Consider the following 19,381-nt stretch of genomic DNA (forward strand, 5'->3'; position numbering starts at 1 on the left):
GGGACTTGATCCCAGGACGCTGGGATCATGACCTGAGCCAAAGGCAACTGCTTAACCAACTGAGCCACCCAGGCGTCCCTAGTTTTTTAATTTTTTAAATTCCAATTAGTTAACATTTGGCATACAATACATGGATTGGGCACTTCCTACAACATTTGGTGCTCAACACAAGTGCTCTCCCTCATCCCTATCACCGATTTCCCTCTTCCCCCACACACAAAATACTAGTTCAAAGGGACACATACACCCTGATGTAGATAGCAGCATCATCTACAATGGCCAAATTATGGAAACAGCCCAAGTGCCCATCAACTGATGAATGGCTAAAGAGGATGTGGTATATACACACAAAGTGACCCACTTTAAACAAAAAGACAAAAGTAAAAGGATGGAAAAAAATCATACCACACAGAAACTAACCAAAAGAAATCTGAAATAGCTACATCACTATGAGACAAAGTAGACTTCAGAATATGGAATATTATCAGGATTAAAGAGGACCCATATAAGATGACAAAGGATCAGTTCTTCAGGAAGACATAGAACTGTGTTTGCCCCTAACAATGCAGCTTCAAATACAGGAAAGGAATGGACAGGCTGAAGGAACTGAAATGGTACATAGATAAATCCCAATTATAGTCAGAGACTTGAGCATTCTTTTCTCCAAAAGCAAATCAGTAAAGATACAGAAGATTTGAACTATAGGAGTGATATAATTGACATTTACAGAATACTCTACCCAGAAGTATGTACACATGGTTCCCAATGTCTTTGATTCTGTATCTAGCATGGCACAGTGTCTGGCACAAAATATTAAAAATATTCTGAAATAAATGTTGAATGAATAATAAAGTTTAAACTGTTCATAATCATATACCTTAGATCTTCTGGAACAATCCCAATTTTCATGAAATGTGATTATTTTTTAAGATGATTCTCTAAATGAATAATCATACTTTATTTTGTAAGGCATTTTATAAAATTACATTTAGAGATCATAATTCAGTACTTGGCTGCACACTCTGCTTTTGCTTTGGTTCAGAAAGTTTGGCTGGTTGTGTTACTTAAATTTGATTAGGCCCTCAAAGCCCCTTTAATGTCCTTCTTTAGCTACTCTGTACCACTGGAAGCTGACCCTTTTGCACTGTATCTCCCTCAACACCTTTCTGGAAGGAGTCCATTGGGCTTGGTCAATGGGAGCCATTGACAAGGGATCAGGCTCTGTTAAAGGGGAGGAGAAAATGAGAGCAGAGTATTTCTTCCCCCATCTCTCCTTGTTCCATGTCTCTGGCAGAGTGTCTCTATCCTTCCCTAACTACAGCTCCCCTGGGACAGAGGCTTCTTCACACATCAGGGTCTCACTGGGCTCCGGTCACATTTTCCATCAAGTCTAGAGATGATAATAGCTTCCTTCTATTGCTAGTCCATTTAAATAGTACTCCATTTAAGCTTTCTCATATGAAACAAATGGGTTGGATTCTCTTTCCTGCTCAGACCTTGACTGAACTAACAACTTGACAGGTGCCAGCTAGGTCACTTCTTTAGGTCAGTGGCTTTTCATCTTTGATAAACATTAGAATCACCTGGAGAAATTTAGAACCAAGTGCTGCTGAGTTCCATGCCCAGAATTTCTGATGTGACTGGTCCAGGAAGTGGCCAGGGCATCAGGATTTTAAAAATCTATCCAGGCCATTCTGTCATGCAGCCAAGGTTGAGAAGCATTACTCTGGCTCATACACTTCCTATGCAGAGAGATTATTAGGACATAATGAAAATTCAACTTCAAATGCCCCATTGTGATTTTTCTTTTTCTTTTTCTTTCATTTTTTTAATAAATTAGTGTAGTCTTTAATTTCAAGTGATGTTATTTTTCTACTCTTCCATTTGTGAAAGCACTTTTTAAACAAAATAGAACAAATTTAAACATTTATATCACAGTTTCCTCAGGAGGTTAAATACAAAGAACAGATGTTTCTGGAAAGCATAGAAATCTGTTATATGTACTTTTTTTTTTTTTTTTTTAATTGGGTGTGTGTGTGCGGGGGTGAGTTTTGCAAGAGAATAGAAAGGGAATCAAAAAAAGGCATCAGGGGATTCCACAAGAGAAACAATTTCAGAATCATTATCTGTGTTGAAACACTACTCTCTTTGAAATATAATAATAGAGGTACTAGTACTACAGAATTAACTCATGTTAGATGCATTGACTGATCTGGTCTCGACAATCTGCTCTGAGAAGGAACAGTATTAAACCAACCATTCATATCCTTTGGCATGTTAAAATAAGCAGTGGCTACTGGTCTCATGAGAACATTTGAAGTTTTCAGTATTTAAAATGCCTTCACCATTTGGCAGGCTTTAAAATATAAAAGAACCACAACCACACTCTCCACTTTTTAAACACTACCCATTTTTAGTGGGGATTAGCCTTAATATTTTTAAGAGAGTGAACCGATTCTACCAAGCCTTTCATTTCATCTTGAGGTTTCCCGAGATGTCTCATCTAGATACTGTGCCTGCATCACTTAGCTATGCTGCATTAATCTCAGTGGCATGCAACAAAACCCATTTATTTCCCACTCACAGTTTGTTTGTGGGTCACAAGGGTAGATCAGCTGGGGTAACTGTATGAGTCCATTTGGGCTATTATAACAAAATATCATAAACTCAGTAGTACATAAACAAGAACCATTTATTTCTCACTGTTCTGGAAGCTAGAATTCCAACATCATGGGGCCAGCAGATTAGATGTCTGGTGATAGCTTCCTGGTTCAGATGGCTGTCTTGGGGCCCTCAAAGGCAGAAGGGGCCAGGAACTCTGTGGGTCCACTAATCCCAATCATGAGGGCTTTGCCTTCCAAAGACCCCACTGGCTCATAATCACTTCAAGGATTAGGATCTCAACGTATGAATCTGGGGACACACAAACATTCAGACCATAGCAGTAGATGCCTTCCACAAGTCTCTCAACCTCCTCCTGGAACCAAGGCAGGATTATGTCCGCTACCATCCCATTGGCTGAAGCAAGTCACATGGCCAAGCTCCCCTGCAAAGGCTGAGAACTAAGTTCTAAACTGGGTAGGAGAGACTACAAAGTTGCATAGCTAAGGGTGTGGATACATACAGAAGGAGATGAATTGGAGACAATCAATACCACAGTTCCCACAGTGTCTCAAGAAATCAGTTAAATTACCCATCTCACTACTGTATTTAGAGGCAGAATGTGTGGCTCTAAAATGGCAGCCACTTACCTGTTCTACAACTCTGTGTAGCATACCTTTTCATGTGCAGCCAGGTATATGGTAATACTCATCTGTGGGCTGTCTGCCACGAGGCAATAGATTCGGTGTGGCTTTTCTTGGCCCTCCTGCCCTTAGAATACCAAAACCATTTCCAAAAGAAGCAATGAGAGATTTGGGAAGAGTGAGGGAGGTGATATTTTAGGGTGGTGAAACTATTCTGTACAATGACTCTGTGCTTTTGTCAAAACCCATAGAACTTCACAAAGAGTAAACTTTATAACATTAAAGAAAGTCTTTTAGGAGGGAGGTGAGCTATCCCTTTTGGGAGTCCCAGAGTGTGGAGCTTTCTCCTAGAGATAGGTGGAAAGCCTAAGATGCATCTACATGGTGTGCAGTGGCTAAGAAATCCACTCCTAGACAAAGTTTTACCAGCCAAGTTTGAAGAGGAGCATTAGCATCCAACCAAGCCATCCATGTTCATGAGTGATCTACAACTTGAGTCAACAGAAATGTATTAAGTAATCTGTAGCACAGAAACAAAAAGAACAGAGACCATACTGCCAACAATCAGCGGCGCTCGGGCCCTGCGTGATCTGAGCCTTGCCTCCTTGGCCTCCTCTTCTATGACTGTCCCTCTGCACCCTGTGCCCAGCCAATTCCACATACTTCAGTCACTCGGCATTCTGCCAGTTTCTAGGACACTTCAAGATTTTTCCTACCAGAATGGCCTTGCCTTGCTGTTTCCCAAGCCTGAAAAGCTGTTGCCTCATCTCTTCACCTGGTTTGCTCTTTCTCTCTCTCTCTCTCTTTTTTAAAGATTTATTATTTTAGAGAAAGAGCGATCGGGGGAGGAGCAGAGAGAGAGGGTAAGAAAATCCCAAGCACACTTCTCGCTGAGCACGGAGCCTGACATGGGGCTTGATCTCACAATCCTGAGATCATGACCTGAGTGGAAATCAAGTGTTGGACACTTAACCAGCTGAGGCACCCAGGCGCCCCGATCTTTCTCCTCTTAAAGGCTCGGCTTATATGATCCTTCCCCTTAGAAGCCTCTCATTATTCTCTATCACAGCACGATTCATATTTTGTGTAGCACTTATATTCTGTAATTATGTCCGTTTTTACTTATGATCTGTCCCTCACTCTAGAATGTATGCTCCATATCTTTCTTTTCACTACTAATGAATTCCCACTACCTAAAAACACTGCTTGATATAGAGTAGATGTTCAATAAACATTGACTGAAGTGTGATTCACATATCAAACAAGACTACTCATGTTTGATATGTGATTCAAGAGCCCAAGGGAGCATGGACCATGCTGTGGAGTGAGTGTCACAAAGGTAGTCAGGAAGTTCCACATCGCACACACTAAACCAAGAAAGAATCCATGTGAAGTTATGGGCCGGCCATAGCTAAATCCCTAGTACCCCAAGAAAGACATCAACTTGATGCTCAGGTGTTGGCCCACAACTGCTAAAGTGTGGCAAACCCAGCTCATAGGTAGAAAATCACCCATCTGAAAGAAATGAGACACCATGGGGATGTTACTGCTTCAATACAAAATGAAAGTGGAAAGTGGAACAGGTCCAAATAAGAGACCCATAAAAACCTTAGTGGTCAAGCTGCCCCCTCCATGTAAATCTTGCTGGCAGTTGTCATTCAGGGAAGGGAGCAGAGGAGAGATGCCCCACAGGACATCCAGGAAAGCAGACAAGGCTACACTCCAATGCCTCACAACCACCAAACTGCACACTATTGAGAGAGGCTGGGCTATGTGTGAAGCTGCATGTTGTTCAGAGATTTGAAGTAGACACAAATCTTGTTTTCCATGAACCCTGTGCCATGAGAGAGCAGCAGGCACAGAGCCATGGGAGAAGGCATTCTGCTGGAGCCCACGGCAAGGATCTCAGACTTCAGGCTTCTCTGATAGGTCCAGATGGGCAGATGTGGGACTATGCCTTCCAGAATGGCCATACATGTCCCCTCATGGCCTGTGGTTCTTAGACAAGCTACCCATAAATAAACATATACTAACCATATACAAGCTACTCTTAGATAACCATATAAAACCTGGAGGAGTTTGCAATTAGAATAAACTTTACCCAGTCTGTGCAGTCAATCCTGTCCTTAGAGCAGCCTGGAGGGAGCATGGGACTTTTGTGAGCACTTCAGCAGCAAGTGAACCCCTTCTGTGTTAGCCCAGAACCACCCCCTCTCTCCCCGCTCATCCAGTAAACACACAAAGACCATCCTTCCTCTAAGGCTCATTTTTCTTGGCTCAGAGTCCCCAAAGGACTGACCTAACCTTTACAAAATTAATGGTAAAATAAAATTTGATGCCTGGATTTTAGAATTTTTTTTTAAAGTTTTATTTATTTATTTTTTTATTTGACAGAGAGAGAGATCACAAGTAGGCAGAGAGGTAGGCAGAGAGAGAGGGGGAAGCAGGCTCCCCGCTGAGCAGAGAGATCCATGTGGGGCTTGATCCCAGGACCCTGAGATCATGACCCGAGCCAAAGGCAGTGGCTTAACCCACTGAGCCACCCAGGCACCCCAATGCCTGGATTTTAAAAGAGGATAAACACAACATTCATTGCTAAGAACCAAACTGATGCTCTGAGTGGGCAAAAGGAGGAAATACACAACACATGTCAAAAGCATTTTTCAAAATGGAAACTATGCAGTGAGCACTTGGTGCAAATAATGAATCGTTGAATACTACAACAAAAACTTATGATGTACAATATGATAACTGAACAGAATAAAAATAAATGAATAAATAAACAAAATACCAAAAAAAGGAAACTATAAACAAAAAATCAAAAAGACTCAAAAGACAGATCCAGGAAGCCTCTCCTCCAAAATATTATTATATTCAGAAAGAAAGAAGTATCATAGAGAAGAAAGGCCATAATAAAAAACAATATGAAATGAAATTACCTGAAGTTACAGAAAAATTCCAAATGAAGCTGAACATAGCCTCAAAAAGTTACTGAAATATTCCAAAGGTAAAGAGAAAGTCTTTTAAACTTCCAGAAAAACAAAACCAAAAGCCTAGATCACTTATGGCAGTAACTGAACCAGAACCAGTATCTGACTTACAAATTATACTCTTAACCAAAAGACAATGGAATGACTGTGGCCTATTGAGAAAATTGAAGTTCCAAGAATTCTATACCCAGGCAAGATATCATTTAATCAAAAGAGTGACATTTTGGGACAAGTAAGGATTCAACGTATCGCCACCCATGTGACCCATGTGAGGAAATACATAGAAACTATTCTAACTGAATAAAAGTAAGTCAAAGCATGGATCTAGTCATTTGGGAAAACAAGATAATGCATGAATAAGTGATAGTCAAACATAAATGGATGATACTGATGATATGACTGAAAATTTGTATGCTTTAAGTCTTCTTTAAATAAGACAGGAAATTGCAAGGAAATCCCTAAGAAAAGCTTGATGCAATAATTCCAAACTATCTGTGTGAGTGCTCAGGTGGGAGTAGGAAGTACGATATGGGATAGGAAATTAAAGATGATCTCTCAAGCTGGAGAAGGGCGGAATTATAAGGAAAAGTTACTGGAAGCATAGGGAAGTGTAATTCTTATATATTAATAGAGAAATCCAAATTTAGCAATGTTCATGTGTGATTTTAAAAAACTGCTAGTATAGTGAAAAACAGTATGATTTAAAAATTAACAGTGTAAGGGGCACTTGGGTGGCTCAGTCTGTTAAGCATCCAGCTCTTGATTTTGGCTCAAGTCATGATCTCAGGGTTGTGGGATTGAGCCCCAAGTGGGGCTCTGCAGTAGCCCCACTGTCCCTCCCCCAACTCACGCTCTCTTTCTCTCTAAAAATAAATTAACAGTGTAAGAAAAAAATGAAGAAAATTAGGAAAAGTAAGACTAAAAAGAACAACAAAGAATAAGAAAAAACAATTGGAAATCATAAAACCAAGTATGTCAAGCATCATAATTATTGTATTCTATCGACTAAATTTTTATATTAGTTATAATATAAAACCCCTCCATAAGGTATTTCTAACAGCAAACTGAAAGAAATTTACAAAGAAAGATTGGAAATTAAGGGAAGGCAAATGTATACCAAGAAAAGGTAAAGAAAAACAAAGCGTGAATGGCAACCTTAATACCAATTAAAATGTAACTCATGGCCAAAATTATTAATGAAGTCAAAGAGGAATAGTATGTAATGAGGGGAAAAAAGTTAATCACTGAAAAAGCTCTATATGGGTCAAAAATTGATAAACAACATAGCAGCTATATATATTATATATTTATATATACAAACATAAATGTATACGTAATATATAGTATATAAATATACATGAAACCCCAGAAATACAAGAAAATTAATGGAACCATTTTTACTGTGGGTTGTTTTTAATATTATTCTTTCAGAATTTAACAGTTCAAATATACAATTAAAGTAAAGATATAAGGGATTTGAGAAATACAATAAACCATACATTTTTTCTCTTCTTATATTCATGTAATACACAAATCACACACTTAGCATAAAAGGAAACTTTGCTAAATTTCCCAAAGCAAAGATTTTTTCAAAAACTTTTGTATAGAAAGTCAACAATAAAATTTTTTTTTAAATCCTCTAATTTTTGGAAAACTAAAAAACCTCTTCTACATTATTTCTAGGTCAGAGATGTAATCAAAATTGAAACCATAAAGTAAATACTCAGAAGAGGAAAGGAAAAAAAATTATAGCAAAACCTATTGGATACATTGGTGGGGGGAGGATTTATGGCCTTAAATGATTTTACTGTTTAAGAACAAAGTAAAACAAAATAAAATTACATAAATCCATGAATATATTATTTGAAACAAATTAGATCTTATTCTTTTCCATTATTGAGAAAATGATCCAGTGTTTTTATTGATTTTCAATTTTTTTCATCTGAACTGTTTCCTTTATTTTTCTGTCCCATGCCAAAGTCACAGTGAGAGCGGAGAAAGTGATCGAGAATTTGTCTGTCTGAAAATTACAGAAAAATAAGATAAAGTTTTCCATTTAACTATTAAGTGCTAAATAGAGAATTCTAGGAAGGAGGCAAGTATTGTATAAAAGTAATCTATAGACAAATTGGATAAGACCAAAATAATCAAAGGGTATATGTCTAACACCTAAAAAGTCACAAGTGTATAATTATTGATTAAAAAAGAGTAAACTTAATATTTAAAGGCTCAGCAAGGCTTCCTGGAAAAAGAATGGTGTTTTGAGGGAAGCGGACTTGGGATTCTTTTCTGTCGTGGGGAGCATTAGCAAATCATGTGACCTCTCCATTCCTTCATTTCCTCATCTTTGAATACATAAATAGGACTCGCCTTGTACAGTTGTTGGGCTAGATTAGGAATGCTGTGTATGAAACACCTAGACAGGGCCTGGTCTGCCTTACCTTTTATGACCAAGAACATAGTAGTAAATAGTCATGCCAAAAAAGCAATACAGGCTATGGTTCCCAGAGTTTCCTCGAAGCTGGGGTTGTCTTTCTACCCACCAACTGCTAGTGTGCCTTGCTATCTTTGACTGACAACTGACCATGAGAGGGCCCTTCAATTCCCTGGCCTCCACATCCTCATCTGGAAAGTTAAAGAAATCTTGTCCTGTTCTGAACAGCTATAGTTCCCTAATTCTCATTCCATATTTCCATACACACATATATATATATATATGTGTTGTGTGTATGTGTGTATATTTATATACACACACCTTTTTAATATTACAGAGTGGAGCCATAAAATTTTTCTTACTCCTAGCAATTGTCATCTGTGCAGCAGCAACCAAAAGCAAGGAAGAGTGGGAGTGGTCCCATGTTATCATGTGCAGTGTCCCTGTGACCTTGCTCAGTGTCAGCTGGGGTCTAAAGATCAGGAGAGTGTGTGTGTGTGGTCCTGGCTTACTCTCCAATTCTTCCTGGTTCTTTGTTTTTGTGACCTGACATCCCCACGTTGCTCCATATCTTTTTTGACCTCAGCATTGTCTTAAATTGAGGTATACTTTTCACAAAGTGAAACACACTGGTCTTTCATGAGCGGTTTGATGGGTTGATACCCACGTGCATGTAACTTGTACCCATATAATAAGAGCACTGCCACTGCTCCAAAAAGAGCTGTCATGCTCCTTCCCAGTCAACACCTCTCCTCCGCCAAAACAGACTGTTCGGATTTCATTTATCACAGAGAAGTACTGCCTGTTGTTGGAGCCCTTTGAATAAAAGCAGTCTCACAAAACGTAAGATCTATGTCTGGCTTCTTTCACTCAGCATCATGTTTTTGAAGTTCATGTTGTTGACTACAATGATAACTGATTCTTTTTTTTTTTTTTTTTTAATTACCTAGCAGTTTTTCATTTTGTGCATATACCAGTTTTTCACAGCCTGCTATGGTGGAAATATGTGTCGTATCCAGTTTGGAACTATTAAGAAAACAGTGGCTGCGGACATTTTTGTAGAAGTCCTTCAGTGGACACATGGTTTCTTTTCTCTTGGGTAAATACCCAAAAATAGAATTTCTGGGTCTTGGGGTAGATATAGGTTTAACTCTATGGGAAACTGCCAGATCTGTTACGAATATTACACTGACGCTACTAGTTGACATGCCTACCAGCAACAGATCTCTCTGTATTCTCAACATTCGCTGATTTCGGTCCTTGTCATTTTAAGCCTAAAAGGTCTCTATATTAAATCTTACACCAAAGAGTTAATTTTAAATAAACAAGCAAATAAATAAAGACAAATCCTTCTTATGTCAAAGGTAAGCATATAAGATGAATCAAGTTCAGCATGAATGAATAAAAACAATGAGATGGTATCAAATTTAAAATCAACTTAAACAACTGTTCAAAAAGGCTATCAGTTGCAATTCAAATGTTACCCGTATTTATTATGTACAGATGCAGATTCATGTCTCCATGTTTTTGCTTATGCTGTTTCCTCTGCTCCCTCTGAATGGCCCTGCTTCTCCATGTCGTGCTGATCCGCCCTTGACCCTTAAAAGAGGCCTCCTCAGAGCAGCCTTTCCTAATGCTCTTTCAACCCACAGGGGCAGGGGTGTACCCCTCGCAGACTTCTAATACACCCAGAGACTACTTCGATTACAGAGCTTATCACATTGCACCTGTGTGTCTGTCTCCCACTCCTGATGATGAGTTCTTTGAAAGGGAGGATTTGTTTTTTATTTATCTTTGTATCAAGTGATTTATTCAGTCAATGAAATTCCTCCAGTCAGTGGATATATTCCCTACAATACTGAATCACACCCTAGGAAGAAATTACCACTTGGATAGCCATGTGCATGGGAGCTTTGACTGGAAGAGACGGGGAGTGAGTGACAGCTGAAAGACTCTGAAAACCGGATTTCAGAGAAGTTTGTCTTTTAAAGGAAGAGGGGGGATAAGTAGGGAGATGACAGTCTTTACTAATAAATAACAGAGGCGCAAAGGGTAAGCAGTTGGGTGGCCTGAATCACTTGGAGATTAAGATGATTCTGAAAACAGAATGGCCACTAAAGACAGTTCAAATCTCTCCAGCTGTAATAGAGAGAGCGACACCGGAGAGCGATACACAGGGTTACTGGAAACACCAGGTTTGCCTTCAGCTGCCCTTGCTTTCCTACTTCCCAGCTTCATCTTGTCTTCCTGGGATCTTCTCTATCCCGCCATCTCCCTTGGCCCCTGTCTTGGGCCCTGATGGGCATCCTTTCCCTTCCCCTCTCCTTCAAAATGCACCTGTTCTGGGCCCCAATATTCTCTAAGAGGGAGAATCCAGCAAAATACTTTAAGCAAGGTGGTAATAATTCATTCAGCCTAGTGTAGCTGCCAAGTTTTTTATTCTCTTGCTTACGGGCTCAGCCCGACCATGCAGGAGCTCTGCTGAGACGCTCACCGTCCGAAAAGCATTAGCGTCATCCCAGACACTAATGACAATTAAATGACTAGAAAATGACAAGAGTTTGGGGGCATAATAACTCAAAGGGAATCTCCTACTTGCTTGTCAGCTTCCAGCATAGCTGGCTGAGGAGTAGGTCATTCAAAAGCAAAACTAGGAAAGAGAAACTAAAACCCATAGATCCTATAAAGGCCCTAGTCTGTGCAAAATGGCAAGGCTCCGAGGCCTGAGCATCCAGGTACCTGCCCCCAGTGCCATCCTGAGGGCCCCAGGACAGCAGGATACCTGAAAAGCAACCAAGGCTTAGATTGGCCCTAAAGCTACCTTGTTAGGTAATAGATCATGTCTCACTTGTTTGGGGAGAAAACCCAACTGGAAGAGCCCAACTGAATCAGCTTGTGCTAGGAATCTTGGAGAAGGTAGATCCAAGTAGAGCAGAGGCTGTCAAAGTACCTGAGGCATCCTTGGTTCACCCTCGGGGGCACCACCAAGGCTGGATTACAAATCACACACACACAACCAAGGACAGAGGTGCCAGCAGCCACCTGGTTTTTCCACGCAGAGGAACCTCAATGCCACCTGCATTTCAAGTTCCTGGGCAGTTGGAAACCTCCATCTGCTTTGGATGGACTCATCTGTTTGGGGTCAAACAGATGTGACTCCAGAGGTGAAAGGGGTCCATTAAAGAATGCGGACGACGGTTTTATACATATGAACCTAAGCTGGGGAAAACAATGGAAAGCAGGCTGGGGGTTGATGGGGAGATTCTGTTCTGCTTCCCTGCAAGATCTGAGCAGCTGACCTCAAAGAGCCTCTTGTTTCCTTCTGAGGGGTCAAATTGGCCCAGAAGCATCTGCTGAGAGGAACCAAGCTCCTGATGGCAAACACAGGCTTCTGCTTGTGCCTTAGAGTGAGGCAAAACACCTGCTTCTGGTACTTCTTGAAACCCAACATTTGAGCTCTATTAATGGCCTTTGGGCCATCAACCTTCAGTCTGCAATCGTGCAAGGTATTCTCTTCCCCTCCTTCCACACACATACACACCCATGCGCACCCCCCTCACCAGACTTGCCTTTCAGTTTTGTGTGGGGGCACAAGATCCTAGCATTAAGGGTTTCAGAGAGGATTTCAGAAGACCAAACTCTTCTTATTGTAGCTGGAGACAGGCAAAGGACAGAGATTGGGGACCCAAGACAGCTAGGAGGCAGGGAGCAGTTGGAGTTAATGAGGACCTGGTGGACATTCCAAGTCAAGCCTGGTCACAAGGCACAAAACAAGGCAGTGGCTGCCACATAGTCTGAAGTACCAAGTGGCAGGTTGAATGTGGTCCATGGCACGTGGGAAGAAATATTAGAACCTGTATTTATATTCTACATATTTATGTTCTATAACATTATATTATATTGCTTTTTACTTCCTTCTTCAGCATTTAATATGTTTTATAACTTACATAATACACTAGTTTAGTGGGGCATGAATATTCTTTATAGAAATAAATATGCCTGCATGGGGGCATATGCTCAAAAATGGGGAGTAACAGCAAGTGTGACCACCAGCAGTGGATCCCGAGGGCAGCTGGTAGAAGAGCTTCGTCTCCTCGCCTCCATCTCCTATTCTCTGAGTTGACATTTTACACATGCACAGGCTGACCAGCCATCCTTGAGATGCTCCCAAGCAGATTCCAGTCCCCAGGCCCAGAGCTGGGATAAGTCTTCGTAATACAACTAACACTGCCCTGAGAATGGCCTTTGCCCTTTTGGAGGATGTTCTACACAGAGATTCTCATGTACCCTAAAAAGCCTATCACCAAAAGTACCATCAAACAGGCAATAAAGATTATGTAAGATAAAACAAAACTATGAGACAGCACAAACACCCACAGAAGAAATCACTTCACTGTAATAAAACCAGAGATTATCCTGGAGAAATGCAACCATGAAGCTGAAGGAGCGAAATGAGTGAGATCAGAGAGGAGCGAAAGGCTAGATGTTTCTTTTTTAATAAGGGGGGGGCTACAGTCCCTGGGGCCTCTTTTAAGACGAACTTATTTTCAATGGGTTGAGGTTTACACAGAACTATGGGATTTCTTTGAGGCAGTGTTTATCTTCTTGTGGACATTTAGCTCCAGTGGCTAAACATTGGAACGATTTCTATTTGGCATGAAAAGCAACGTATTACTATCTGTACATTTATTCAATAGCAACTCGAGACCTCCTCCCACCTTTTAAAGACCTCCTACCTTTGTAAGAAACACCCTGAAGGTACTCTGTGACTTGAGAGGGAGTAAATGAGTCTAAAATCGTTAAGAAATCCAGATGGGATTTTCCATAATCGCTTTGGTATATAGTCTGCTTCTTTGTGCGTTCTTGATTCCTCATGTGGCTGTGCAGCACAGCAGGGACTAGGGGGGCACAGGGGAAGGAAAGACACAGACAGAAGCTGTCACTGAGCAAAGAATTCACGCCCTTATTTGTCAAACACACCCCCAACAGCCCCGAGCCCCACTTGGAGTTTAGTCAGCATCCTTGAGGTATGGAAAGCGAGCCACAGTAGAAGACACTGCTCCCATGATTCAGGCTATGCAGAGCTGCTGGGACTCAGGACGGTGGATACTAGCAGCGGGGGTGACTGGGGCTGATGGCCCAGAAAAGTTCTCCCTGAGATCAACTCTTCTTCAGGTCAGCATGGTGGGATGGTAACATTCACCAGCTCCTTAGTAAACAAATGCCTTCATAGAAGCTACTTTCCCTTTCGTGCCATCTCCTAAGCAGACAGGGTGATACCTTAAGAGGAGTCATTCAGTGACCCAGGTGTGTGCGGATGAGCAGTGAAAATAGGTCCATCCAGCACTCATTGCACATTTAGACTAATAAATAATTCAGACTGATGTATCATGTGCAAGCAAAATCAAAATCATTTGTTTGAATCTGAGTATTGTTCATTTAATGTGGGTTCTGATAGTCATGGAATTATTGGGGCAAAAAATTGGTGGGTGGCTCAGTGGGTTAAGCCTCTGCCTTCGGCTCAGGTTATGATCTCAGGGGCCTGGGATCATGCCCCACATCCAGCTCTCTGCTCAGCGGGGAGCCTGCTTTCCCCTCTGCCTGTCTGCCTACTTGTGATCTGTCTGTCAAATAAATAAATAAAATCTTTAAAAAAAAAAAAAAGGCAATGAAAACGTGATGGAAGACCCTAATTTCTACAACATGCCCAACCTTTGTAAATCTTAAGGACACCTTAAATACTGCTTTTGTTCCTATATGTCTCTTTTACAGGGACCACCAGCTGATGGGAGGAAGTAGAACCAAAGCCAAAGCCAAAGCCTAAGCAAGAAAGGTTCCAGCTGTTGAGAACTTTCCAACAGTATCCAAAAATGGAAGTGTTGTCTTGGGGGTGGGGCACTCCCCCCAAAAGTGACGACATCACCCCTTGGCAAAGATGGAATAAAAGGGATTCCCATATGGTGTGAGGATCTAGATGAGGTGATTTCTAGGCTGTCTTCTAACCTCAAGATACTAAGCTTCTATCCTTGTGATTTTTGTTTACAGCACTACTTGGTTCCAACTCCATGCCAGGAATAGATCACTATCTCAGACTGACACGAAATTATACATTTAACCAGTAGCTTCGAAATGGCTTGGCCATGGGACTTTTAAAAACCTCTGTGGAAAACAGTAGGAATCAGGATCATTAGAACCGTTGTCAAATCTGAAGATATTTGATAGATATACCATGTGGCTAAACCTCTAGTGGATAACTGACAAGTCTAATTTGAATCCTACCCAGTCTTTTCTTTGGTAATTTTATAACAACTGAAGCCTTCCTTTGTTTTCCAATTCCAACAACTGCTTCCCCGCCGCCCGCCGCCTCCCCACCACAAGGCAGAGCATATATTCATTCCATAGCATATGCAATCAGTTCTTTTCCAAGACTTATTCATTCCTTGGGTTTGAAGCTAGACAGAGTTTTGATTCCTTGCAGGGATGCAGAGATAACTGGCATTCTTCCTAACTATTACCAAGATTACCTGCCGGGGCCCTGCATGCCGAAGAATCTTGGAACAAGAACAGAATCTCTGAAGTTGCTTTCAAAGCTACAGGTGTACTTACTTACCTAGACCCTGAGAAGCAACTGGTAGGCTTGAGTAGCATCCATATTTGAAACTAAAATCCTGCAACTCAGGAATTTTAGCTGGAACTTGGTAATTCCGTCGAAATTCAGTGTCTGCGGGTCGGGGAAGTAAATTTTTCCATTCCAGAGACATCGGAGAACTTTCCTTAATTTTCTGAGCTGGGGTGGGGTTACAAGTGTAAAAGTCCTTGTAAGCTATTTAAAATAAGAGTCCTATTTTCCCATTTTGCTTCTGGCAGTACCTTCCAACTGGTCACACTAAACCTGCTCTTCTTGTATTTAGAGGTATAATCAATGTAGTTTTTATGGATCTTTCAACCAAGAAATAATTTTCTGCTTTATCAGGCACAGGAAGTGTATGCTCCAATGTTCAGAAGCAGCTTCTAATGAAGATATTGTATGTCAGTTAGGAGTGCTCTTTTGTCTGCTAGGGGGACACAGAAGGCATTCCTCATTCCAGTAGGCCTGCCTAGTCCTGGGGCAGGGGTGGGGAGCAGAGTGAGAGAGTTTAGGTAAGGCTAGGGTTGACATAAAAAACATAGGATGCCAGTTAAATTGAATTTCAGATAAATAATGAAAAATTTCTTGGTGTAAGTGTACATGGGCTCATTGTTTACTATATATAATCATTCTAATTTAACAGGTCATCCTTTATTTTTATCTGTTAGATCTCACAGCACTCTAGATGGGGCAATGCATATCATTCACATTATCTGGAAAACCACCGCTTGAAGCTTACCCCTTACTGCTGGAGGATTAGGTAACATTGCTGTCATCGATGGACAATTGCACTATTAGTTCTTTGAAACAACTCCACTAACAACTATTCATTAAATATCTAAGAAGCACTGACTAAATGCCAGGTTCCATAAGCACTACCAGATTATTAGAGGAGTTGCAAGACATGTCCCTTAGAGTGAGTTCATCCCTAATTCTTGCTATAGTGTTGGTTCAGAATCACATCTTATAACACCAACTTTATTCAGGACAAAAGTGTTAAAAATATGGGTATCAAACACAATATCCAAATAGTGCCAATTACTATTGAAACTAAACTCAAATCTTGTTTTGAACTCATTTTTCGATAGGTCTTTTCAAAATAAATTCAAAAGTACATCAAACAATATATGATGTTATCTACTGGCATCCAAAAGCGTTTTACTATTGATTTTTTTAAAATTATCTCTGTCTAGACCAGAACAGTGAGAGAAAGTTTCCTTGCATGCTGCCTCTTCATTTAGATGAGTCAGGAAAAGAGGATGTGATACTCAATGGGCCTCATAATGACCTCATACACACCCCAAGGAGAAGACAAGGTTATATAGAAGAGGCAACTCTAGGACTTAATATTGGGACATCTCATGATATTTTGAAAAATCATCTGGTATTGTTCTTGGCAAGCACCATCTGTAACTTGGTTTTTGTAAATTACTAAGAGTTTTATAAGAGAAAAACAAATTCCCATTGAAGTACTTGATACATACGCTTATCCCTCTTCCCTAGAGCTACCACTTAATAGCAAAATGTTTTCAGTTCCTATATGTATTCTGTGCCAAAATTAAAAATAATGTAGTCATTGTTCTACCTTGAGACAGCCTCAAACTAGTGTGATTAGAAAGATATATACAGGAAAAACAGATATGGAATGTGATGTCTTAAACCTAACACTTGGAACCATGGTTCTCACACAGAGATAATATATCCGACTTACCCAGGAAGGTTTTTCCAAAGCACACTTCCTGAATCTCATCCCAGACATTGAGAAGCTCTAGACGTGGGACCCAGCCACTTACATTGTGAACAAGCTCCCCATATGCTTAAAAATCACTCCCTCGGAGCCTTCAGTAGGTGCTACAGAAGGCCAGAGAGAATACAAAGAGCTCTGCTAGGGGAGGGAAGGAAGACATGAGTTAAAAGGCAAACACGGAAAAGATGTGCTTTGATGACATGTCAACACTGAAGCAGAAGGAGAAGCAGAAGGTACGCAGTGTGTTTGTGAAGTATGGTCTGGCTGGTAAGAGGATAAGGTATGCAGGGCAGGGAGAAGTAGCTGAGGTGAAGAGGAGAAGTGAGGGTCAGTTTGCAAAGGGTCTTGAGGGGCTGGTCTTGGGTCGATGGTCAAAGGAGCGAGACTGATACAAAGCGAAGGTCAAGTAAAGCTTTATTTTGCACCAAGCATTGAGAATCAAACTGACCGGCCAGGGCTGTCTCCTTCAAAGAGGCAACCTCTCTCTGCCTTACAGACTAGCTTTTAAGGGCAAAGGCCATGTGGTTGGACCTGGCCACGCACAGGAGGCCAATGAGATTGTAACACAGAGAAAGCTGTACAGTCCTACTAGGTCACACATAAGTGACCAATTGAATTACAATTTACCCTATAGTAGATATTTGAACTAGCCTATCACCTTGGTCAGAATTGGCGCCCAAAAGGCACCCAAAGGGCGGGGCCCATACTCCTTGGTAGCTAGGGAGACAGTATGCACCCCCACTGATTGGATACCTCCACCTGGCCTGACCCACCCTTGTATCTGGGCTTTGTTACCTGGGACTGGTTTCCGGGACTTGTTTTTAAGTAAGTTCCCTGGTGTGGGGGGAGGGTCAGGGTCAAGGTGGAGCTGCTCTGGCTAAATAGGCCCTTACAACATACACCACGATGAACCAGCATAGTGGAGCCCCTGGAGATGAGGACCCAGAAAAGACACAACTCAGATCTAGATTCCCTGAGTTCCTTTGAAGATAAAGTTAAGTCTTACTCTTCATTGATACCTTAGCACTTAATAAAGTAATAGACCTCACTAAATGTTTATTAATGAGGGAATGAAAGAAAAAAGAACAGAAACAACCTGAACCACACTCTAGTGACTGTGTGATATATGCTTACAGTAATCTTTAGTTCTTCTCAATTGATGCTTTTATTGACTTTTTAAATTTTCATGTTAATGAGTTCCTTCAGCATTATTAAGAAAAGAAGTTCTTGATACAAAGGATCCCACCAACCCCTGAAGTCCCCGTAGTGGTATTGAAGTTTGGATGGACAGGATAACCATGACTCACAGCTAACCAGACCCAATGCTAACTGCACCTCCAAGGCCCAGACCCCTCCCAGGGAGCCATCCCTGTTCCTCAGGAGCTCAGCTCCCTCTGTTTCTTTTTCTCTTGATAATAGTGATATTACACTAATGTAGCTATAGCCCAAAGAGAGAAACTGGCCCATTGAAGATTATTATGGCATTTGCAGAAAGGCCCAATTCAAAAGTACATCTACAGCAAAGACTATTCAAAACCAGTGGGACCACTGGCACATAATCTATATAGCCAAGTGAGAACTAGTTCTACTATCTCTGCCTGCTGTTCCAATTCATCAAAGCCAAGTTCTCCAAGCCTGAATCTGAAAACAAGCACCCTTTAGTGCTTCCCATTCATTTGCTTTAATTCCATAATGAGGATACAGAGATAAGATATAGTCCCTATGTTCCAGATGCTTAAAGCATTAGAGAAACAGAAACAGATACAGAGAGAGAGAGAGAGAATTACAATATTAGGTGATAAACCCTACAAAAGAGATAAGAATAAGATCTATAAAAACATATAGGAGGGCCACCAATCCAAACTTGGAGGATCAGAGAAGATTCCCAGGAGAGAAACAAAGCCTATATTTAGACTTAACTTACGGATAGACATAGGCTAAAAGAAGAGAGGGACAGGTGTTCCACAGAAAGGAAGCAGTGTGTGCAAAAGGCATAAGGCTGCTGGGGGCATGGTGAGTCTGGAGAAAGGAGAGCAGTCAGTCTCGCAGGGAGAGTGGGGGTTGTCGAGGTTGAGAATGCTGGCATGGCAGGCAGGGACCAGGTTGTACAGACTCACATTAAAGCATTTAGCTTTTATCCTGAGGACAATGGGGAGTCAATGAAGGGTTCTCAACTGGAAGGTGATATCAATTTGCACATCTGGAAACTCACTATGGCTATAGGATGGGCTATGAATTGGAGGCAACAAAACCAGAAAGGGAGCTGGATTAGAGGTCATACAAGGAGGAGACATGGATAGCAGTGGCTTTGGGGAGGAAGAGAAGCAGATGGAACTG

General features: G+C 41.1%; 1 protein-coding gene across 1 annotated transcript in view; it reads right to left on the reverse strand.

Moving 5' to 3' along the window:
- Positions 1–7,609: 7,609 nt before the first annotated feature.
- Positions 7,610–19,381, reverse strand: part of TEX26 (testis expressed 26) — a 31,447-nt gene continuing 19,675 nt past the window's right edge. The window contains exons 5-7 of the mRNA XM_059143886.1: positions 15,280–15,456; positions 13,406–13,567; positions 7,610–8,255 (exon numbers count right to left, since the gene is read on the reverse strand). Of these exons, the coding sequence (XP_058999869.1) occupies positions 8,164–8,255; positions 13,406–13,567; positions 15,280–15,456 (431 nt within the window). The 3' untranslated portion in view covers positions 7,610–8,163. The remainder of the gene's footprint in view (positions 8,256–13,405; positions 13,568–15,279; positions 15,457–19,381) is intronic.

Source organism: Mustela lutreola, chromosome 13 (assembly GCF_030435805.1).
Source record: "Mustela lutreola isolate mMusLut2 chromosome 13, mMusLut2.pri, whole genome shotgun sequence".
In the NCBI taxonomy this organism is placed as follows: Eukaryota; Metazoa; Chordata; class Mammalia; order Carnivora; family Mustelidae; genus Mustela; species Mustela lutreola.